Genomic DNA, 19750 nt, shown 5'->3' on the forward strand with positions numbered 1-19750 from the left:
TATAGTGTGAATTTGGTAACGTTAACAAGCCCTGAATCACACGATCTAAATAGAGCTTTAAAAGTTAAGTAACGAACGCACCACAAGTCATAAATGTCGGACTATGTACATGTTGAAATTAGAAAATTATTTAGGTATTTCTTCACAAGGACATGTCGTAATATTAACTTAATGCCTACAAAACATTAAATTGGCCGCTTGCAAAACAAATAAGCTAACTTAATCAATCACACCATACAAGGTAATACTAACAACCGTATTGAAAAACGCCGATCATTAAAATAATAGTTATTTGGCCAGGCCAATACCTACACAACCTTACTACAAAATAGCTAAAAATAAAGATTAATAATAAAAGTGATTACTTATTTACTTATTCAGATACAATACAATTAAATAGTTTTTGCAGTACATAATATACTCAATCCGCAAGAAATATTGATATTTTGTTGCAGTATAATGGTTGTTACTCGGCGTCTTATTGATTAAAACGCCATCTATCGAATGTGGTCTGAACTGCGATATCACGTAGTTAACTTAGTCGTCGTCAGCGACCGTGCAAAGTGTTTCTGTTACTGTATATTAGATGGCATTGCATTGCAATAGCTAAACATGTTTTAGCATATTTATAATGGCTGAAGTTGTGGATTGATGACGAATGGACGTATACTACATTTACGTATTAACCGAAACCTTTGGTTTCAAAAATGATCAACAGATGTCACTACTGTTTGTTGTTTGCGGGTCTTGAGGGGAAGGAATGAGTTTAGGTTGTTCTCAGCAAGATACCTGTCTAAAAGTTTAACCTAACGTAAGTTTTTTTTTTTCACAATGTGAAAGCAATAAAAAATTACGTACTTATTAATAACGTCTTGAAACGAATATGTAACTGAAGGCCGAATGATACAGTCTGTATGCATTAACAAACATAACTACTGTACCTACCTAGGGTTACCATTGCCAAATTACAAGGAATGAGGGCTATCGCGTATGAATTCGCCGCTAGAGGCGCTAGTGTAGCGAGAGGTCTCCGAAATGTCAAATGTCACTGTTTTTGGGTAAGCTATGGGTTTATTTATAATTAGAATAATTTTGTGAATATTTTGCAATACCTGCAATTTTGCAACACTTTGGCATGCTCGATATTTTTATGGTACGTTTTTAAGGTATTAAATATGATTTAAATGTAAATTTTGTTTTCACGCCCGTTAACAAACTAACCACTATCTGCAGGCAGGACCTTTGTGTACAGTGGTGCCAACCGGTGAGCGCGAAAACGGTACTTAGTTCATTTTTTTTAACATTTTTCAAAATGTTCGCCCTCTCTTTTATATCGGTATATTCGCTATTCCCAAAAATAGCTTCGCTTTATTTTTTTTAATGTGGACTTGTAAGGCATTCGGCGTCTTTTTTAACCAATTTAAAAACACCCGGCCAAGAGCGTATCGGACACGCTCAAAATAGGGATCCGTAGCCATTATGAAAAAATCATTCTAAGGATTTCGTATTGTATACGGAATCTTCCAAGTATAGGTATATTTTGTACCTTAGGCTGCTATTTACTCTTAAACACTAGGTACTAATAATTCTCAAGCAATCTTAGCCGTTCTAATTTTCCTTGTAAATTTGATATACTTACTTACTACCATCCTGATTTTTTTTTAATTTTCCACCCAACAGTACATTTTGCGCGCTCAATTCTAATGAAATAAAATTTGCACTTTAAAGTTGAATATTTTGCAAACAGATCACTGAATCGAAAAATCTTCTTAGCAACCCCCCAATGGTTGACCTATCTTACGATACCCCATACTGTAGGGTTAGTCGAGAAAAAAAAACACCCCCACGCCCACTACGTCTATGGGAGGTACCTACCAAAAAAAAAATCTGTCGGCGTGACTGATTTTGGCATGAATATACATATACGGTCTCTGAGCTTAGCCGCGGACGGACAGACAGACAGACAGACATGGCGAAACTATAAGGGTTCCTAGTTGACTACGGAACCTAAAAACTGACAAAACTGCAACAATCCGGATTTTTATTAAAAAGTGCAAGATGAACGAGACAAAACAATGACTGGAAAATTATTGAAAAATCAGGAAATTTTGTTAATCTGGTAACCCTGCTTACCAGTTTATACAACTCTATTTACTCAGGTTTACGTATTCAGCGAGGCATTGTCTTGTCTTTATGGATTGCAGGAAAGCTGTAGTTTACTTTACTAGGTAAATGTGATTATGTAACAGGTTTGGGTAGCGTAATATGAATGTTCATGCGCGATTGTGTTGCTTTTCCTGTTTGGATTGTAAATACCAATGAGAGATGAAATATCTCGTTAAAAATGTTAAGAGCACAAGACTAAGTGTGCAGTTATGAAGGAAGACTGTAAGTTTCGAGGTTATTAAATACATTTCATTGGGTACGTTTACAGTTATGTGTAGTCTCATTATTTACATCCTGTTCCTATCAATCGCGCCTTAAAAAGTTGTTGATAATAATGAAAAAAAAACCAGCTAAATTTAATGTAGAAATAGCCTTTTCTCTGTGAAGCGTTTGTGATATGGCCACATGAGAATTGCGGTTAGGCATAAGGCTTACAATTTGTGGTTATAATACTAAGGTTATAAGCTGACTGGAACCATGTAGCCACATCTATGGGTAGCAAGAGCGTAAGAAAAATAACCATGACCCCTTTGGCAAAGGCTGATAGACATCCAAAAGTCATTGAAGTTAATGCTACTTGCCTAAGTATTGGATAATTGGTCTATGCAATGAAGAGCTTGATTTCATGAATTTAATGATAGTTTGTGAGATTTTTCTATTACTTAGACACCTTATTGGTGGTGTAAATTATAGTTAACGATCAGTATTTGCTTGCAGTAAATGTTATAAGTACATAATATTATTATTAAGTAAGAAGCTCTTTCAAAAAATACATCATTATTGTTCGTTTGATTTCTAAACATACCTACATAAAACGAGTTATGCAGAAAATAATGTAACTGAAAATTATCAAACAGAAAACCCGCCACACATTAAAAAACGATGTATTGAAGAATTTCAGACATACTCCTGCGTAGTTTCAAGCTCACCTGGGTTTGCTGGCGTCCTGCGTCGTCGGGCCGAGGCTCTCCTCACTACAGTAGACACTAATGAGTCCATCTCACTCCCCGAATCCCACCTTGATCTGTTAATCACGGACTTTATCACTCGCGCGTCATCCTCCGTGTCCCTATCACTACTGGTCGGAGGGATATTAGACTCGTCACTTTCTGGCACTGGGACCTTCACTTCACGATTAAACACACCAATCATTGTCACATCCTGGATACCATCGGCACAAGTAAATGGATGCGTCAAAGTCCTTCGGATGTTGCTCTTTCGATGCTTCACTTTCGCGCCTTCTGAGAGCGAACGTTTGCTGTCAAATTTCGAGTCTCTCACGCATTTCAGGTCGGACGGCGAAAGAGATTTCTTTCTAGAGTTGCGGCGCTTGTTGCAGCGTCTCTGCCTGCTTGACTCTCTTGCACTCTGCATTGTGGTTTCATTTGTGTCTGCAAAAGAAAAACTGGTTTAGCGGGGTGTTTCCAAGCGATCGAGACTACGATAGGGTCAATCTATGTCGACGACTTAATAGTCGACGGCTAGTTTCCTGTAATAAATGTGCCTGACATGCTTAAAGTTTACTTCGAGTCATTACGCGCAGTAAGGATACATTAAAGATTTTAATTGAGTTATAACTTCTAACATCGTATCCGTTGTGTGTATAATCCTTACATTAAAGTGCTTTATCACGTGATACGCTACAAATTTATTTTTAATGTCTCGTTTACTTTACTGGAGTCCAGTTATTCTTAAAACTGGCGTCTTATTTGACTAACTAATACGATTAATTTATAAATTTTAGAATCAAGGCAATATTTTATTGAAATAAGGCTTTCAACAAACCTTTTGAATATGTATTTTTCTTGGAGATTAAGCGAAGTGGATACCCTTCGCAGAAAGAAAAACAAGTTTTCTTTTTTAACGATTAGCTAGATTCCGAAGAAAATATCGTTTCAAAGGTACAAAGTAGCAACATAGTTATTTGATAGCAAGATCGTAGATTAATATTGCAGTAAAATACCTTACAACATCAACCGCAACCACAAACCAAAGTTTTTTTTACATTATCCACACTGCTATCGGCATTCCACAAAATAAACAAGAAACGTCACTTGATGTTATCTGTGTACTTTTGAAAAGCAATCACAGATAAGAAACGCGTAACTTGGCAAATTTTTGATTACGGCGCGAACGCGACTTTCTTTCAGCGGCTCGAGGCACTGACTGATCACTGATCGTATCGTAGTGATGATCGTTCAGGCTGTTTAGCGTTGGTGCACACGTGTGTCAATTTTAAAAAGTTAAAGGTCGGTGCTCAATGTCGCAGCAAATACGTCCGCAGCCTACGTTCTGGCGTGTAAACTGAACTGAAGTGAAGTGGATCCTATTCTCATTGACATTTCTTATTTTACTCGTACTGCAACTCGGAAAGTACTTTAGGAAATGAAGATACACGTTCCCATTTTCCAAGGCCGTAATGACATCTTAACTGTAAAAGAACGTCGAAAGTACAAGTAACGATTAATTGTTTTACTGGATACCGCAATAAATCAATTAAAAAGACATTAAATTAATAAAGATTGTTACCCTAAATTGTTCTATTGATGCCACGAATCACAATGGATGTAAGATTGCAAACGAAAACTTTATTACATAGGAATTCGATGCAGTAATGTAAAAAATAAATTGATACGGTTATATTTTGATTTTGTTGCGTTAGACCGTACTCTAAATATTAAGCAACTAGTAAACTATTATTGTTATGCAAGCTGTACAAAACAAATTAGATGAACAAACTATAATCTATCATCATGCTAATCATAACGGCAGCTTTTCGTAAGGGCTTATCTACACATCAAGGCTATTGTTTTAATATAAGCTTAATTGGCTTACGCGTTAAGTCTAAATTAGTTTAGACATTTGAATAGAAGTGAGGCTTTTCGGACCTGATACGTATCGCTCCTCAAAAGTGCACTGAATCGTAAAAAAGTGCGCGCGCACCGTTTTTATCGTCTATTTTTTGATAGAGATCGATGCGAGGTTGTTAATGAACGCCTGATTTGCAATGCGACAGAAAAACGCTAATGTTCGCTGTGAAAACTTGTGTAGTGTAAAATGTGACAATCGGGTCCTTGAACAAAAGAATATCTAATTCCTTTAAAGGTCAGCAATGGGCCAGCGATCCCGACCAAAAAAAAGTTTTGACGACAAAAATGGTTTAGCGACTTATCTGGCAACTTTTGGTAGGACCAATAATGGATACATTTTTTGTCAACTCGACACAAAATTATACAGTGCCAAGAGATCTATACAGAAAGCAACAAACGCGCTTGCGCACCAAATTCAAACTTTGTTTAATTAAAGCTCCATTCGTTTATGCTCTAGCTTTAGCTATTAAAAAAAAATCAAGTCAAGACATCGTTTTTTTTTGCAGTAAATTCGGAAATCTTCTAATTTAAGTTGTTTTTTTTTTCGAATACCTACCTTTCGTGTACCTTTCCGACCACCAAGTGGCCTCTTGTGTCTCTCCCAGACAAAATCCTGCTTCCGCTCGCTCCTGGTGGAATTAATTTTAGCGACTTTCTAGCGACTTTTGATTTTGAGTAGCGATTCGAGTTTCTAGGAGATGGCAACACTGATCCCGGGTGGTTGGTTCACATGATCCTGAGTTACGGTGATTGTATACCATCAGGTGTAAAACTACTTAATAAAGCTCTGTACATTTTTTTTATAAGCGAAGTGTGAACGTTGCTAAACTTACTTATTTGCCCGTGTTTATTAGGCTTACCTACCATAATCCTAGTTAAAATTACAAGTAATAATATGAAAAAACTTTTTTTTTTCATTTACAGGAATTTCAGATTTTTTAGATGCTATACTGTCCTGATTCCAAGACACTACTAGTAGAATAAGGAAGACCATAACAAAGTATCTATCAAAGTCGCTTTTAACAGTAGCCATACGTACAACTTTACATTGGCCTAGGGCTTTTCGATTCCCAATTATAAGTGTCAAGTCGTGCCATCACTTTATTAAGAAATAGTAACCCCAGACCCCTTCGCAGTTATGATAGTCAATAAGTATAACAAGTTCACCTTCCCATACAAGTGATGGGTTACGCGCTTCCCATGGCCCGAGACAATGGGGATGCCTGGGACTTACCTGCCAGACAGTTATCCGTGGTATTTATGTTTGGTTAGCTGTTAGCGATGCAGCATTTAGCATTTAGATTCTCAATGAGGTAGCACAATATGTAAGATCGTACACAGGATTTTTTATTGAACATCCACCGAAGTATAGTTTTGCTTGAAACGGCGAGATAATTAATGTTCTTCGTATAATGCCCGTGTGTTTGGCTAATTCCGGTGAACCTAAGAAAGGCGATTATAAGTTCGAGAGAGCATGTATTGCCCTCAGATTAGGTACAAGACTGTAATGTTAGTCACAATTTCAACCACTAAAATAGTAAAATTAGAGACCACAAATTTGCCGTGGGTATTTTAAGTGCAATGTTAATGAAAAATACGATGCAATTTTCAGGAATTCCCGTGAAAATTTAGAAAAATCCCGGAATTTAAATCTAACGGCCGGATCTAACTGTTAACACGTGCAAACTCAAACTCTTTATCGCGATAAATGTTATGATGAACACCTTAAAAAGTATGTAGGTACATTTACCTGTGAAGCCGCATGTGAAATTACCTGTGTGCTGTCTGTGGGTAAAGTCTAGCTAGTTGAATATAATGTAACGCAACCTGTCTAACACACGGCCCACGACATTTTCCTCCAGCTCCAATAATTCTGCGATCAGCTAGATAATGCACCCTGAGCATGTTAAAGGCTCTTTTTTATTGTAAATTTAATAAATACGTTTTTGTGAAGATTTTCAGTTTTTGGTCATTTGTCTTCTTTGAGGTCCAGTTTTGCGGCCTCTCTAGTCCATATTTTTAGCCCAGCAGTAAATTTTACATGATTACTGTAGCGCATAAGTGAAAGAACAAACTTAAAAATATTTAGAGAACCAAGAGCATCTTGTGTGGTCTAAGCCTCAGCTTTTTTAGGATTAAACGGCATTTTTATGTTGTTTTTAGTTGCTTTAAACGTTGAATTATAATTGCTTCATTAGTGTGGAAGCTTCACACGTTAATTTCTCATGTTATTATTTAATTTAGTGCCGTTAGACGTCGCTAAAGAACAACGTAAATACACTCCTAGGTGTATTCTTCTTAAAACTTTTAACTATCTACAGTCAAACGAGAAGAAGGGCATTTTCAGAAAAAAGTGTACTTACCCTGTATTTTTTTTTAAACCTAACAAATTTTGGATTATTTCTACTCAGAATTACGAGCACTATCGATTTAAGCAATAAAAAATAAGTGTCCCAATTTTAATTGTCAGTTTTGTGACGCAGTAAACCATACATGTTGTATGAACCGTCACAAAACTGACTAATAAGTTTTGTATGGAAAATTAAGGATAATGAGGGCTATCGTTTTTTGTCTCACTAGATGGCGCACTGTTGCGTGAGGTTTTTAAGTATGGCTTTCAAAGTCTGTTATTACGGGCGTGAAAACAAAGTTTAGATTAAAATCATATTTAATACACCTTCAAACCGTACCATAAAAATATCGAGCATGCCACAGTGTTGCATAGTCCCCGTTTTGTTCGGAAAAAAGGGAGGACAAAGGTTTCCGAAAGACAAAACTGTCTCAAAACACAGACATTCATTGCCCCGGAACGCATATTTGCCATAATTAATTCCAAATATTGCAAAATATTCACAAAATTATTCTAATTATAAATAAACCCGCGTAGCTCACCCAAAAACTATGAGATTTGACATTTCGGAGACCTCACGCTACACTAGCGCCTCTAGTGGCGAATTCATACGCGATAGGCCTCATTGAGGCAAAACGGGTACATTGTTTTCTGAAAACCCCCAGAAAAGCTTGTAGGTATATTTGCTTGGCCCCAGTCAGTCCAAATTTTACGATTTAAGTTTTTAAAATCTACGTTTCCGTTTTCATTGTTAATTTTATTAGATTGTAGCGAAGATTGAAGGCGCGACATACAGTGAGGAAAGGGCCGGGTTGGATTTTCGATTCTATTCATAAGTAAGTAAGTATATGAAATTATGATTATTGTTGAGTCGTGGTTGATTCACTTAAGAGTTTGTTTGTGGCCAGGTTTATAATTATTGTAAGGACCAGAAAAAAAAATGTACAACCGAACGAATCTAGAAGTTGTTAGTCCGAACAGCATGGAATACTAGTAGTAGGTATTAAGTTCTTGTTTAACGGTATCTAGATGACTTCCTTCTCTTGGTTCATATTCTATTAGCCTCTTCCCAAATCTATAATGACACAAACGTAATTACACACGCACTTCACAGAGATAACAAACAGAATGCATAAGTCCGGAATAGACGTGGAGACTGATAAATCAACACTGGTCATAATTAAAATTGCCATGCAGTTTCTGCTCCAACATTATAAATAGCAGTGCGATTTTATGTAGTTTACATCTGATAATATCTTTAGATAAGTACGCGGAAACGCATACTAAAATTTATATGATTGCAGCATACCTATATCATGCTCTGCATAGTTTGCGGCGCCAATATGCTATCGCTATGAGTTGTGGTGTAGCAGTCATTTGTATCCGATATAAAATTACAATCAGAGTAATTATTCCGGTGATTATTGTTAGTACAATACATTGGTAGGAAGTTATTGCACATGTGTTAAACGGGAACGTGACAAATAGTTTAGAAAAAATATCTAATGGCCGAAATACATAATGGACATTTAACAAACTGTTGTGATCTTGTAATCTATTTATTTAGTAACAATGCTGTAAATATGGCAAATTCAAATTTTTTTTAAATAAAATTACCATTAATGTTTTTTGATACGCACCCGTTTTAAATTTTAACTGGAATATAGCAGCAGTTAGTTGGGTTACTCTGACTAAACACCCTAGAAAAGTTAAGATTGTTGTTTTTTTGAAATCTTTTTGTATTTTTAATTTCAATTCCAAATTTTATTACTTTTACGGTCATCCCGTTTGTATTTTCGATACCCTAGTAAAGGTTGACGAATTTATAAAAAACATTTATAACAGTGTAACGCATAAAGCGATAAGATTTTCAGTAAAAAAATTCAGCTATAATTTTTGTAACAAATAAGAAAGTCATTTATGGTTAGAAAATTCATGAATACTCTACCAAGTATCTTAATTATCGATATTATTTGATAAATCGTGCTCTAACCAAAACATAAGAGTTAATGAGTTACTTAGTTGCACGTTCTACTTTTCAAACGTGGCATACCACTTACAGGCAATCATTCAACTCACGAATCTCTATTCAAGTATGAACTGAGCCTGTATTCTGTGCTCGTATGAGCGATTTTTGTCTAACTGGTTTCATATTTCCAACAATATAACTAAATTTTGCCAAATTAAATAAAACTATATTTCCGTGCCATATTTCAAGTCGATGCCAGTAACCGATGAGGAAGAATCTTGACAAGTCTTTTTACTGTCAAAAGCTTTTTAATAATAAATGACTGGTAAATGTTAAGGTAAAGAATATCAATATACATAAATAATTATATTATTTAGTTACTCGCCGTTACTTATTTTGTAAAAATGTTTCTCAATGAAGCCAGGTCATGTTTGTTTACTTATTTCTATTGCAAAAAACGAAGTGGTACCTAACTTGAGGCCTACAAACACATTATGTATTTTCCTCTATGGATTATGTCCGAAATAAAATATTTTAACATAACATAACATTTTTACCTTTTTTATATATTTTTTTTATTTTTGTCTACGAGGCCGTGGAAGTAAATAGTTAGCCATTTACCCTATTTACATGTTAAGTCTGCGATATGTGGTGGGATTGGGACAGCTATCTTTTGGCCTGGCCAAAATTACGGGTGACCGGCGGCGCGGAGTTTTCTATCCATTACGTGACTACGACGCTCTCCGTACAGTGGTTACCTGGCAGACCACGCAATGTACAAAGAAAACATTCACTGCGCCCATCGCCGGCAGCGCGTATTCGTAGGTACATTACGAGCAAGAGTGAGTCGCTTTGTGCATGTATATCGTGCGTTTAATACAATTAAATTTCGCAATCATAACTCACTTTTGATCCACGCAGTTTAAAGATATTGGCTGCTGGTTTATCAATCAATCAATTCACGACTCTAGCTTTTTGTAAAGTGGTAACAATTGACATACTTACTTGTATGGAGCGTTCTTTACAACTGTCGCTCTTCAGTTGGAAGTCTTGCAAGATAATTGCGATAGTTTCGTTTTTTTTGCCGAGTTCATTAAGATCTTTGTCGCACTGAAAAGCAATATTTTATTTTACTTTTACTCGATACCTTTTCGGCTCTTTGGCTCGTTTCGCTACATTTGATTTCAAAATGTAGCGTAGTCCATATTTCTACTGATTCAGGTTAGACAAACAACCGAATTGCCATTGGTTGGGATATGAAAGCTGATAACGACAGTTCGGCACCGTTTTTCGAAGAGTATCGTTACTTTGAGCATGAAAGAGATAACTGAAAATCAGCCTGGTATTCCTGCATCCCAAATGCAGGAATTCGCAAAAAATTGCGAATTCAAATGAAAATCCCATCACTTGAAAATCTAATTCGAAACTGGTAAAAATCTGTGTATTGTTACAAAACTACAGCGCACCGACAAGTTGGCAAGATTGATTGGCGCTATAATTTATTAACATCACGTTTTTCAAAATCGGCACAAATTTTCACCAGTATCAACTGCTGTTTTCGAGTGATGTGGTTTCAAAAATACAATCACTGCGCATCTGCATCTCTGTCTGGGCAGAAATAGAACCATATCTCCTAACCTTTTTGAAGCAATTGACACTCGCAAAATGCAAACGCAATCCTATTCACTTGTCAACCATCCATCACTCATACCGTTCGTTGATAAAAAAATATTAGCGATACATGGTGTTCCAGTTGTTACGCAAGTCACTTGGACGACTTCAAATAAGTGGGACAGGCGAATGGACTAGTCCAGGCTGTTGTGAAAACATACGTATGATTTAAGTGCCTTTCGATGTATTAATTCAAGGATAAACGTATGTGTACTTTCTAACCTGTATTTTAATACGGTATAGACTGGAGTTCCTTGGATGTGGTAGCATTTGGACTTAGAAGCAAAGCTCTTAGAGTAAAATAATAAACACAGAAGTTTTTCTTCGGGAATCCAAGCCAAGCCAAGCCTATGGATCTCCACCACGATCGGCAACCAGTGGCGTAGCTGGGTAGACAAGGGTCCCGGTGCATAGAGAAAGAATCGGGTCCTCATCCCCTCTTTCCACGTAGCTTGAACTTATATTGGCCTTCAAAAACATAAAAAAAAATAGCTCGAGCCTGCATATAAGATTTTTTTTCTCTTTTTCTTTTGTGCTCTTCTCTTTTCAAAGTTTAGGTTAAAGGGCCCCCTGAGCTCCGGGACTGCATCACCTGACCCTACGATAGCTACGCCACTGCCGGCTACGTGCTGCTTGCAGTTGCAACCAATAGCTTCTCTGAACTTTTCTAAATCGACCGTCCACCTAGCGAGAGGCCTATACCTACCCTCCGCCTTCCTGTACGCGGTCGCTGCTCCGAAACCTAACGGCCCCAGCGGCCATCAGTTCTACGAGCAATGATACATCTCCCGTCACTTAAGATGTGTGATTTGCTTAGCTATGTCGGTAGCTTTGGTTCTACCGATCTTCTCATTTGCGATTCGAATTTGAGTGACCTGGAGCCTTCTCATAAGGCCTATTGTAAGATTTGTAAGGTCTACGTCTCTGTTTACGTCATCACAGTGTGTGTGTTACACTGAGCATAAACATCTTCTCATTTGCGATTCGAATTTGAGTGACCTGGAGCCTTCTCATAAGGCCTATTGTAAGATTTGTAAGATCTACGTCTCTGTTTACGTCATCACAGTGTGTGTGTTACACTGAGCATAAACAACACAAAGTCGTGAAGACAACCGTCTTGAAGTATAAATTATCAAAGCCTGAACATTTAAACATTTTGCACATTATCATAATTAATCATACACCTTATTAACAATAATGTCAAGTCCAGTGGGTGGTCTGCAGTATGCACGTGAATAATGATTTAGTAACGACAATGCAATCACTATTGAATCATTAAATGCATGGCATTAGCGATTGCGTAAGGCTTCGATGTTTCAATTATGTAATTAGTGTAATAAGTGATTCCTACTTACTGTATCACTAGTTAAGACTAGTAAAGACCTAGGCTTAGTTTCAAATCGTGTGTGAAACTTTAACAAGTGAATAGAAATAAAGTTAGCGGCATTGTCTTTACGTATAAAACAAAGTCGCTTCCCGCTGTCTGTCATTTTATACGTATGTACTCGTACGATTACATGTTTTAAACTAAGCCAGGGCGGGTCGCTATAATTAATTTTATAATATCGAAATATGGGTTTCGATATGGTATTCACGGGATGACCGTAAAAGTAACAAAAATTGGAGTTGAAATAAATAACACAAAAAGACTCCAGTCATAATTTTATAATAGTTTTTGTCTTAATGTAACGCTTAGGCATATAACCTGGAACATTCCAACAGAATCTTAATTTCAACTAAAAATTCCCAAAAAACTTTTACAAAGATGCTCAGTTAAAGTTTCCGAACGATCCATTAAACCATGGTGTAGATATATAAAATGTTATACGAGTAACCTGTAGACGTTATTTTCGTGACTAACAGCAACATCAGGTCAAGTTGACCTTTATAAGTGAGGACTAAGACGAGGATGGCGAACGATCGCGATCGCGAACTACTGGGGGGCTACTCCGAAATTCGAAAATCGAAGTTCGTATCGTACCGTCCCGCAGACGCTTTTATTACTCGTATTTGGACGGTACGATACGAACTTCGATTTTTCGTAGTAGCCTCCCTGGACTCTTTAATCTTCATAAATAAAATAGACTTTCTTAACTCATATTTGCACCTTCTCGCGTCGTTACATAGTCACCCTGACATTGAGACTCTAACGAAGTGTGACAACTGACAATAGCACAGTTGTAGGTCACTGATTGTTTCATTTTATCCGTCACGATCATCTTGCTTCCTGAAACACGAGTTACGCTATGAAAATGCATCATTACTTACGTCTTTACTCAACCAGCGCGTTAGGGAAAAAGGTCGTCTTTGTACCAAGAGAAAGTGCCTACGATGCTGAGTAAACATGCTTTAATACGATTACGAAGGACAAATATGCTTCGGTAAAAAAAGGGCAGTTCTTTTAGTAGTTTTACGACTGCAAGAATCTCATCCAAGGCTACTACGTGTAAGATGAGATAACGGACTAATTTCATGGGTTCCATCTTATTAATTAATGTATTATGAAGGTTGGTATTGAGGGGTTTTGGGGGATGATAAATCAATCTAGCTTGGTCTTATCTCTGGAAAACGCTTTAGTTTTAGCCGGTCGCCCAGGCACTGTAGTTAGAAAGAGAATTATACATATAAGTCTAACTCTTAAAAGTTATGTATTCTTTGAGTTAGACAGTTGCACCATTAAATATTTTGATGGTAGAGGCAAACGCGATTATTGGCAGGATCTGCATTTTCTGGCTAAGTAGATTAATCCCTCGTATGCGGGAACTAAAAAAACATTAAAGCTAATTTGTTTTAATAAGCACAGCTTCTGCTGATAAAGACTGCTAAAATCATTACTCTTCCTTTGCTTTGCCGTAGTCGAGTAAAAAAAGGCTTAGATTTAGCTAGCACGGATCCGCGTCCTAAATAATCCTAAACATACCAGGGGTTAAGAATGCCTCACGGTTTCCTTCCTGTTTTAACCTATTCTAGATCTAGACATATCGAATTTAACTCAGTAGAAACTATTTTCTCAAGTGCTACATAATGTGCTCCGTAACACTATGTTAAGTAAGTTCAAGACAAACATATCAAGCAGCTACAGCAACAAATACCATGTGTTCAAATATTGTAAGGAATTTGGTTTAAATGAGGTTTGAATTCAAAGAATTGTTTTACCGACTTGTAGATTAAAAAAGCAAAAGAAAGAATAATTACTAATATTCCTATTTTTAGTTTTTACTCTGTGCTATTGTAAGAATCAGAGGTCACAACTGTCCTTGTTACAAAGTGACAGCTGAATTCAAGCGCACCCAACTCTACGCTGCATTCACACAAGGAATGCCATGACATTCAAATTGCCAACAGTTGAGTCGATTGAAAGTTTTACCTACTACACAGTCGTCTGTGAGATGTTCTGAACGTACTTACGTAGAATTTCCATAAATTACATCGTGAAATTCATTTTCATTATCATTGTATAGAAAATCCGCGTCAAGTTTCACGAAACGGTTCTCATTGATGGAAGTTTTGGGATTTTATAATATTTAGGATAAAACCTGGCCTATGCGTTCTGTAATATGTGTAATCTTGTGTAAATTTTACTCTTTTCTGCTTTAGGTATCATTTTAAATTTTTCATGCAAAAACGATAAAATCCCCAGCAAACAGGGTTCGCGTTTCATTGTTAGCCAAAACAATGTTTAAGACAATCGCAGTCATTATTAAATCAAGGTATGCGGAACAAAACCCGAATTTAAATCATTGTAAGCCATAATATTTTCAGGAAATTTGAAATGCTCATCCTGTAGAACTCTAAAGGTTTAGGTTCGGTTTTTTTTTTATAATAATCAGAATTTTTCTAATTTTTAAGAATAAGAGTTATGGCACATGATCATTATGGCAAACATTACATAGTACGTATGGATTCCAATATAGACCTCTGTCAACAATATCCTCAAGTCCTAAAGCAGACGAAGTTAGAAAACTCTGCCCTGTTGGTCCTGCCGTGAAGCAGCAGTGCTTGCAATGTTGTGTTTCGGCGTGGAGAGCAAGACAGCCGGTGAAATTACTGGCACTTGAGGAATCCCATCTTAGGCCTCTAGGTTGGCAACGCATCTGCAATCCCCCTGGTGTTGCAAATGTCTATGGGCGGTGGTGATCTCTTACCATTAGGAGACCCACTTGCTCGTTTTCCATCCATTCGAATAAAAAAAAACAAAAAAAAAGAGAAATAGAAAATGCTCTATCCTATTAAGGCAATCTCTAGTGGGCTAGGTTCTCCAAACAAAAGACAAAAGGTGGTTGGTGCCCACACGCAATTGTTGCCATGTCGCCTTGATAAAACCTCTCTAAGTAACAGCAATACAAGGTTACGGCTTCATTAGCTATTAGTGATAAATGTTTCATGAATTACCAGCCGAGATGAGACTATAAATTGTTGCTTCCTTGAGCCTTAATAGCGATATAAAAATTTACAATTAGGAAAAGAATTTACACAGTAAATGAGTAGTAAGTACGAAACGAGAGTAAGAAACCTTTAATCAATATTGCAATGCATGGATTCAGTTATTAGTTATGCATTTGCTTATTTTTATTTCACCTTACCATGGAAGTAATTCAAGCATTTCGGTAACGATACGTTCTATTTACCTATCACTTAAGTTGAAAGTCCCTGCTTTTACCTTATGCAAATAAAATATGTATGAAAGTTCATCAGGCCCACGCCTTTAAGTAAAAAGTTGTGCGAAAGATAAAAAATATACGAGTTTGTACAATCACCAGCCAGCATCAATATCTGACACAACAAGCGTGCATAAATATCTGATACGACTCTATTTCTAGGGCCGGAAGGACGTGTCAGATATTTTTGCGCGCTCCGCCGTGGCAGATATTAATGCTGGTGACTGTACATACCTATACCTACTGAGCAATATTGGACAGTTAGTATTATTTCAAGGAAAATGTAAGAAAAGTAACAGTGGGTGCCTTTAATTATAATGCCATATATTATTTAATATTAACCTCTCCCAAGACCTAATCATACCATTTAAGTCCCAGGAGTAGAAATAATTATAAGTGAAAGACATTTTGACACCTAAATAAAACAACAACGAACCATAAAAAAACAAAGTAACCGGATTGCAAATAACCCGTCGGACGATTACAACTGCTCGGTTTTAAAACCGGTCAAGTATAATAAAACGAGGATAAAATGGAATCCGAGATATTTTTAATGCCCTGCAGAAAATACAAAACGAAACATAGAACTTGGATATTTTGCGAGCAAGGAAGGATTGCATTGTAACATAACATAAACAACAAGACAAAAACAAACCATTGGCCTCGAGTTTACTTAAAATAATTCTATGGGTTCTATGGTGTCTATGGGCGGTGGTGATCTCTTACCATCAGGAGACCCACTTGTTCTTTTTCCATCCAGTCGAATAAAAAAAACATGATAAACTTTGTCCACACGCGATAAAAATGAAAGTAACCGATGATGACGTAATGTATACTAAAGGAAATAAAAGAAGTACGTCAAAACTCCCTGATTTAATTCATGACATTACCAAATATAGTGATAGTGATAGCGAAACAAAATCATGAACCAATGGGTGGCTAGAATGTAGAAAGTACTAGGCACGCAGACTCGGTAAAGGTTATACACTTGCATAAAGTACAAATAGTGCAGTAATTAGCGTACACAAACCTGAACAGAAAACCCCACTTCCTGGCAAATGTGTTCATAAAATTGCCACATTGCTAATAACTTAAAGACGCAAATCAAAACAAACATTTATTACAACTTTAATACTGTTTTCTAATAACAAATACTACATACATATATATGAGCCAAATAATGATGAATTGGAAAATAAAATGGGGATTCACGAATAGGCAAAGACAGTGGCAGTAAGTATGAAGAAATAGTTTGTAGGGGTGTGTAGCAAGAAGGATATAGATAATGGAAGGATAACGATAACGACTCAAAATAAAGGATAATTCTGAAAATTTAAAAGGCCTATTGTCCTGCAGATAAGAGATTGAAAAGCAATAGCGGAAACAAGATCTTTACCGAAGTACAGAAGCCGTCTCATAATAAATGGATTATCTGGACAAAATGTAGGATTTAAAACTGTGTTAAAGTTATTAGTAATCTGATAAAGTTTATGACAGTATGTAATGTTTTCTGTTGAGAAGAGTGTACGGTAGGTAGATATATTTATCTAGTTATTTATGTCTGTGTTGTCACATATCTAATCTGCCCATCGCAAGGGTCTCCATCCCATTGGTCGTTTCCCCTAAAGCTTCCGTCACTACTGTCACGAGCTCCGGAGGAGGGTATTTAGAAAATACGGCATTTTTCTCAGCCTAATTAATGTTAAGAACAGTGTTGAAATTTGAACAAGGTGAAATGTTACCAGATGCAAGAGAAAGTAATAAAAATATAGATAGATATAAGTGACATGGATGTCAAAATGAAAGTTGATAGAGATGAGACCGAAGATAGCCATATCTCTAATTACAGTCGCTTATAAACGATTGGTCGTTTTAAAAGGAAACTGGCTACAGATACAAGAAAGTAGGCAACGTCAGTACCGATATATTGTTCTTTTTAGAAACATGGAAAAGCAAGCTAAATAGAAAAACTAACATTCACGAGAGGTGCGTACACAAGATTTTAACAACAAGCTTTGTAAACTATTTTAATTATTTATTATTAAGTTGATTAAGTAGTTATAAGTAAAGTACCAAGTAAAGTTTATTTATTTGAAAATCTTGCACATAATATTAACCCATTTCCAGTGGTCGGATTAACTTCAAATTTGATATAACGATGAGAAATTATAAGTAAAGTAAATATAAAGTAGTTAACAAAAAATCGTATTACTAATGAAATTTATGGGATGAATTGATTGAATGAAACATGCTAACCTGATGTTACGTAACCTTAATCGTAATCTTAATTTTAGTCCTTGTCAACTATGCCCTAAATACCGACAGTAACTATTAAGCACATTTAACCCAAACATGGAATGATAACCGTTAAACGCACTTTTTCATTTTAATTAGTTTAATCACGCTTTTAACAAGCTTACAGTCCATTAGCATGGATATTTGTCACCAATAAGGCAGGTGATAATTTTCTGCAGTCATTATAGGAAATGAATATGGACCAACCAGATTAAATCGAGTTGTGACTTGTGCCGACGAACGTGACCCTAGATTTACATATTGCAACATAGTCTATTAAAAACTCGTTTCTAGGACTGTGTTATGATTGTAGCCGTACCATCCGTGTTTAATGACGAAGGCGATATCATTATCCTTCTTGGCGTAATATTAAATAAAAAAATATCACGGGACAATTCACACCAATTGACCTAGTCCCAAAGTAAGCTTAGCAAAGCTTGTGTTATGGGTACTATATAATACAATTATATAGATACATACATACTTAAATACATATTAAACACCCAAGACCCGAGAACAAACATTCGTATTTTTCATACAAATATCTGCCCCGACACGGGAATGGAACCCGGGACCTCAAGCTTCGTCGTCGTCGTCGTCGTCTAAGTGTTAAAGTACTACACAAACAACACTTACAGTATTCACATGACGAATTACCAAAGAGAATGCGCTCTATCTCTAACAATTGCTCAAAAAGAATACCGGAACTCATCACATTATGAATTGTAATACAATTACGAGATTAATTTAAATGGTTTTGAAGCATTAATCACAGTTATCCCACCATCAACTTTCAACACTATAGTTTACGCGTAATAAATACACGATATACAAGACACTAAAACACAAAGTGTCAGCTAACAAACTATATCAATCTATACAAGAATAACCCGTTTCGTTATCAGAACAAGGATGATAATTCTATGGAAATGCTAGGAAGTATTCGCGTTAGTATGCTTGATTGTAAGAAATAGCGGAACAGTTGTCACTCAAGTAACCTGCGCTTATGTCTATGGTTATGCAGCGTTTTGTGATTCAGAATCTTGATTATAACCTCAATTAAGGTTTCGGAACCATATCAGGGGAAGTCGGTTTCTTAAAAGATGAACTAAGGACTTGATTAACATTATAGTTTTAGGAACGAAGGCTAAGACTAGTTGATACCGGTGCAGAAGTGAAGATACATTTGACGGTAAATATGAAGATGCAGATATGCAGCAAAATCTCGAAGACAATTATATCTTTTTGAAAATGTTTACCGTTCTATGTTAGGCTACATTTATAATGAAAAATGCACACAAACAATCGATTTAGTATTCGTTATATTCATTGATTACTCAGTGTATAGCCGTAAAATATACTCGTACAATGTACCACAGAAGGAATCCGAAACAATTCTGCCAGTGGTTGTATAACTTTGGTCAGTTTCACAACCCTTAAAACCCTTAAATTACCATTTAAAAAGTTTTTCACGAATATTTAATTCAGGTTAACGAATGTTTCAGTACATGCAGCAGATATAAAAATGCGTCAAAGACGTGAACGTCACCTGTAATCAAAACTTCCAGAGAAAAATCTTTGCAGGGGTGTTCATTCCGACTTCTTCAACTAGTATCTCGACCTTATATACGGTAAGTAAATATCATGATACAATAAAAAAAAATTGTAGGTTAAAGTACTCTATCACAAATCGCCAAGAAAGTGCCGCAATCAACCAGTAAAACTCCAGTAAATGTACCTATTGTCAGTAACAATATTGTCTTAGAATCGT

The 19750-nt window shown here is 36.3% G+C and overlaps 1 protein-coding gene across 2 annotated transcripts in view; it reads right to left on the reverse strand.

The window, feature by feature from the left end:
• The window catches only part of btsz (bitesize), a 113665-nt gene that overhangs the window by 76489 nt on the left and 17426 nt on the right, over positions 1 to 19750 (reverse strand). The window contains exons 1-2 of one of the 2 annotated variants that reach the window (XM_074086800.1): positions 4130 to 4434; positions 3096 to 3557 (exon numbers count right to left, since the gene is read on the reverse strand). In XM_074086800.1, the coding sequence (XP_073942901.1) occupies positions 3096 to 3540 (445 nt within the window). In that variant the 5' untranslated portion in view covers positions 3541 to 3557; positions 4130 to 4434. Of the gene's footprint in view, positions 1 to 3095; positions 3558 to 4129; positions 4435 to 19750 lie in introns of those variants that run through there. The other variant, XM_074086799.1, reaches the window with a different exon arrangement.

The sequence above is a fragment of the Choristoneura fumiferana genome, chromosome 4 (genome assembly GCF_025370935.1).
Source record: "Choristoneura fumiferana chromosome 4, NRCan_CFum_1, whole genome shotgun sequence".
Taxonomy (NCBI): domain Eukaryota; kingdom Metazoa; phylum Arthropoda; class Insecta; order Lepidoptera; family Tortricidae; genus Choristoneura; species Choristoneura fumiferana.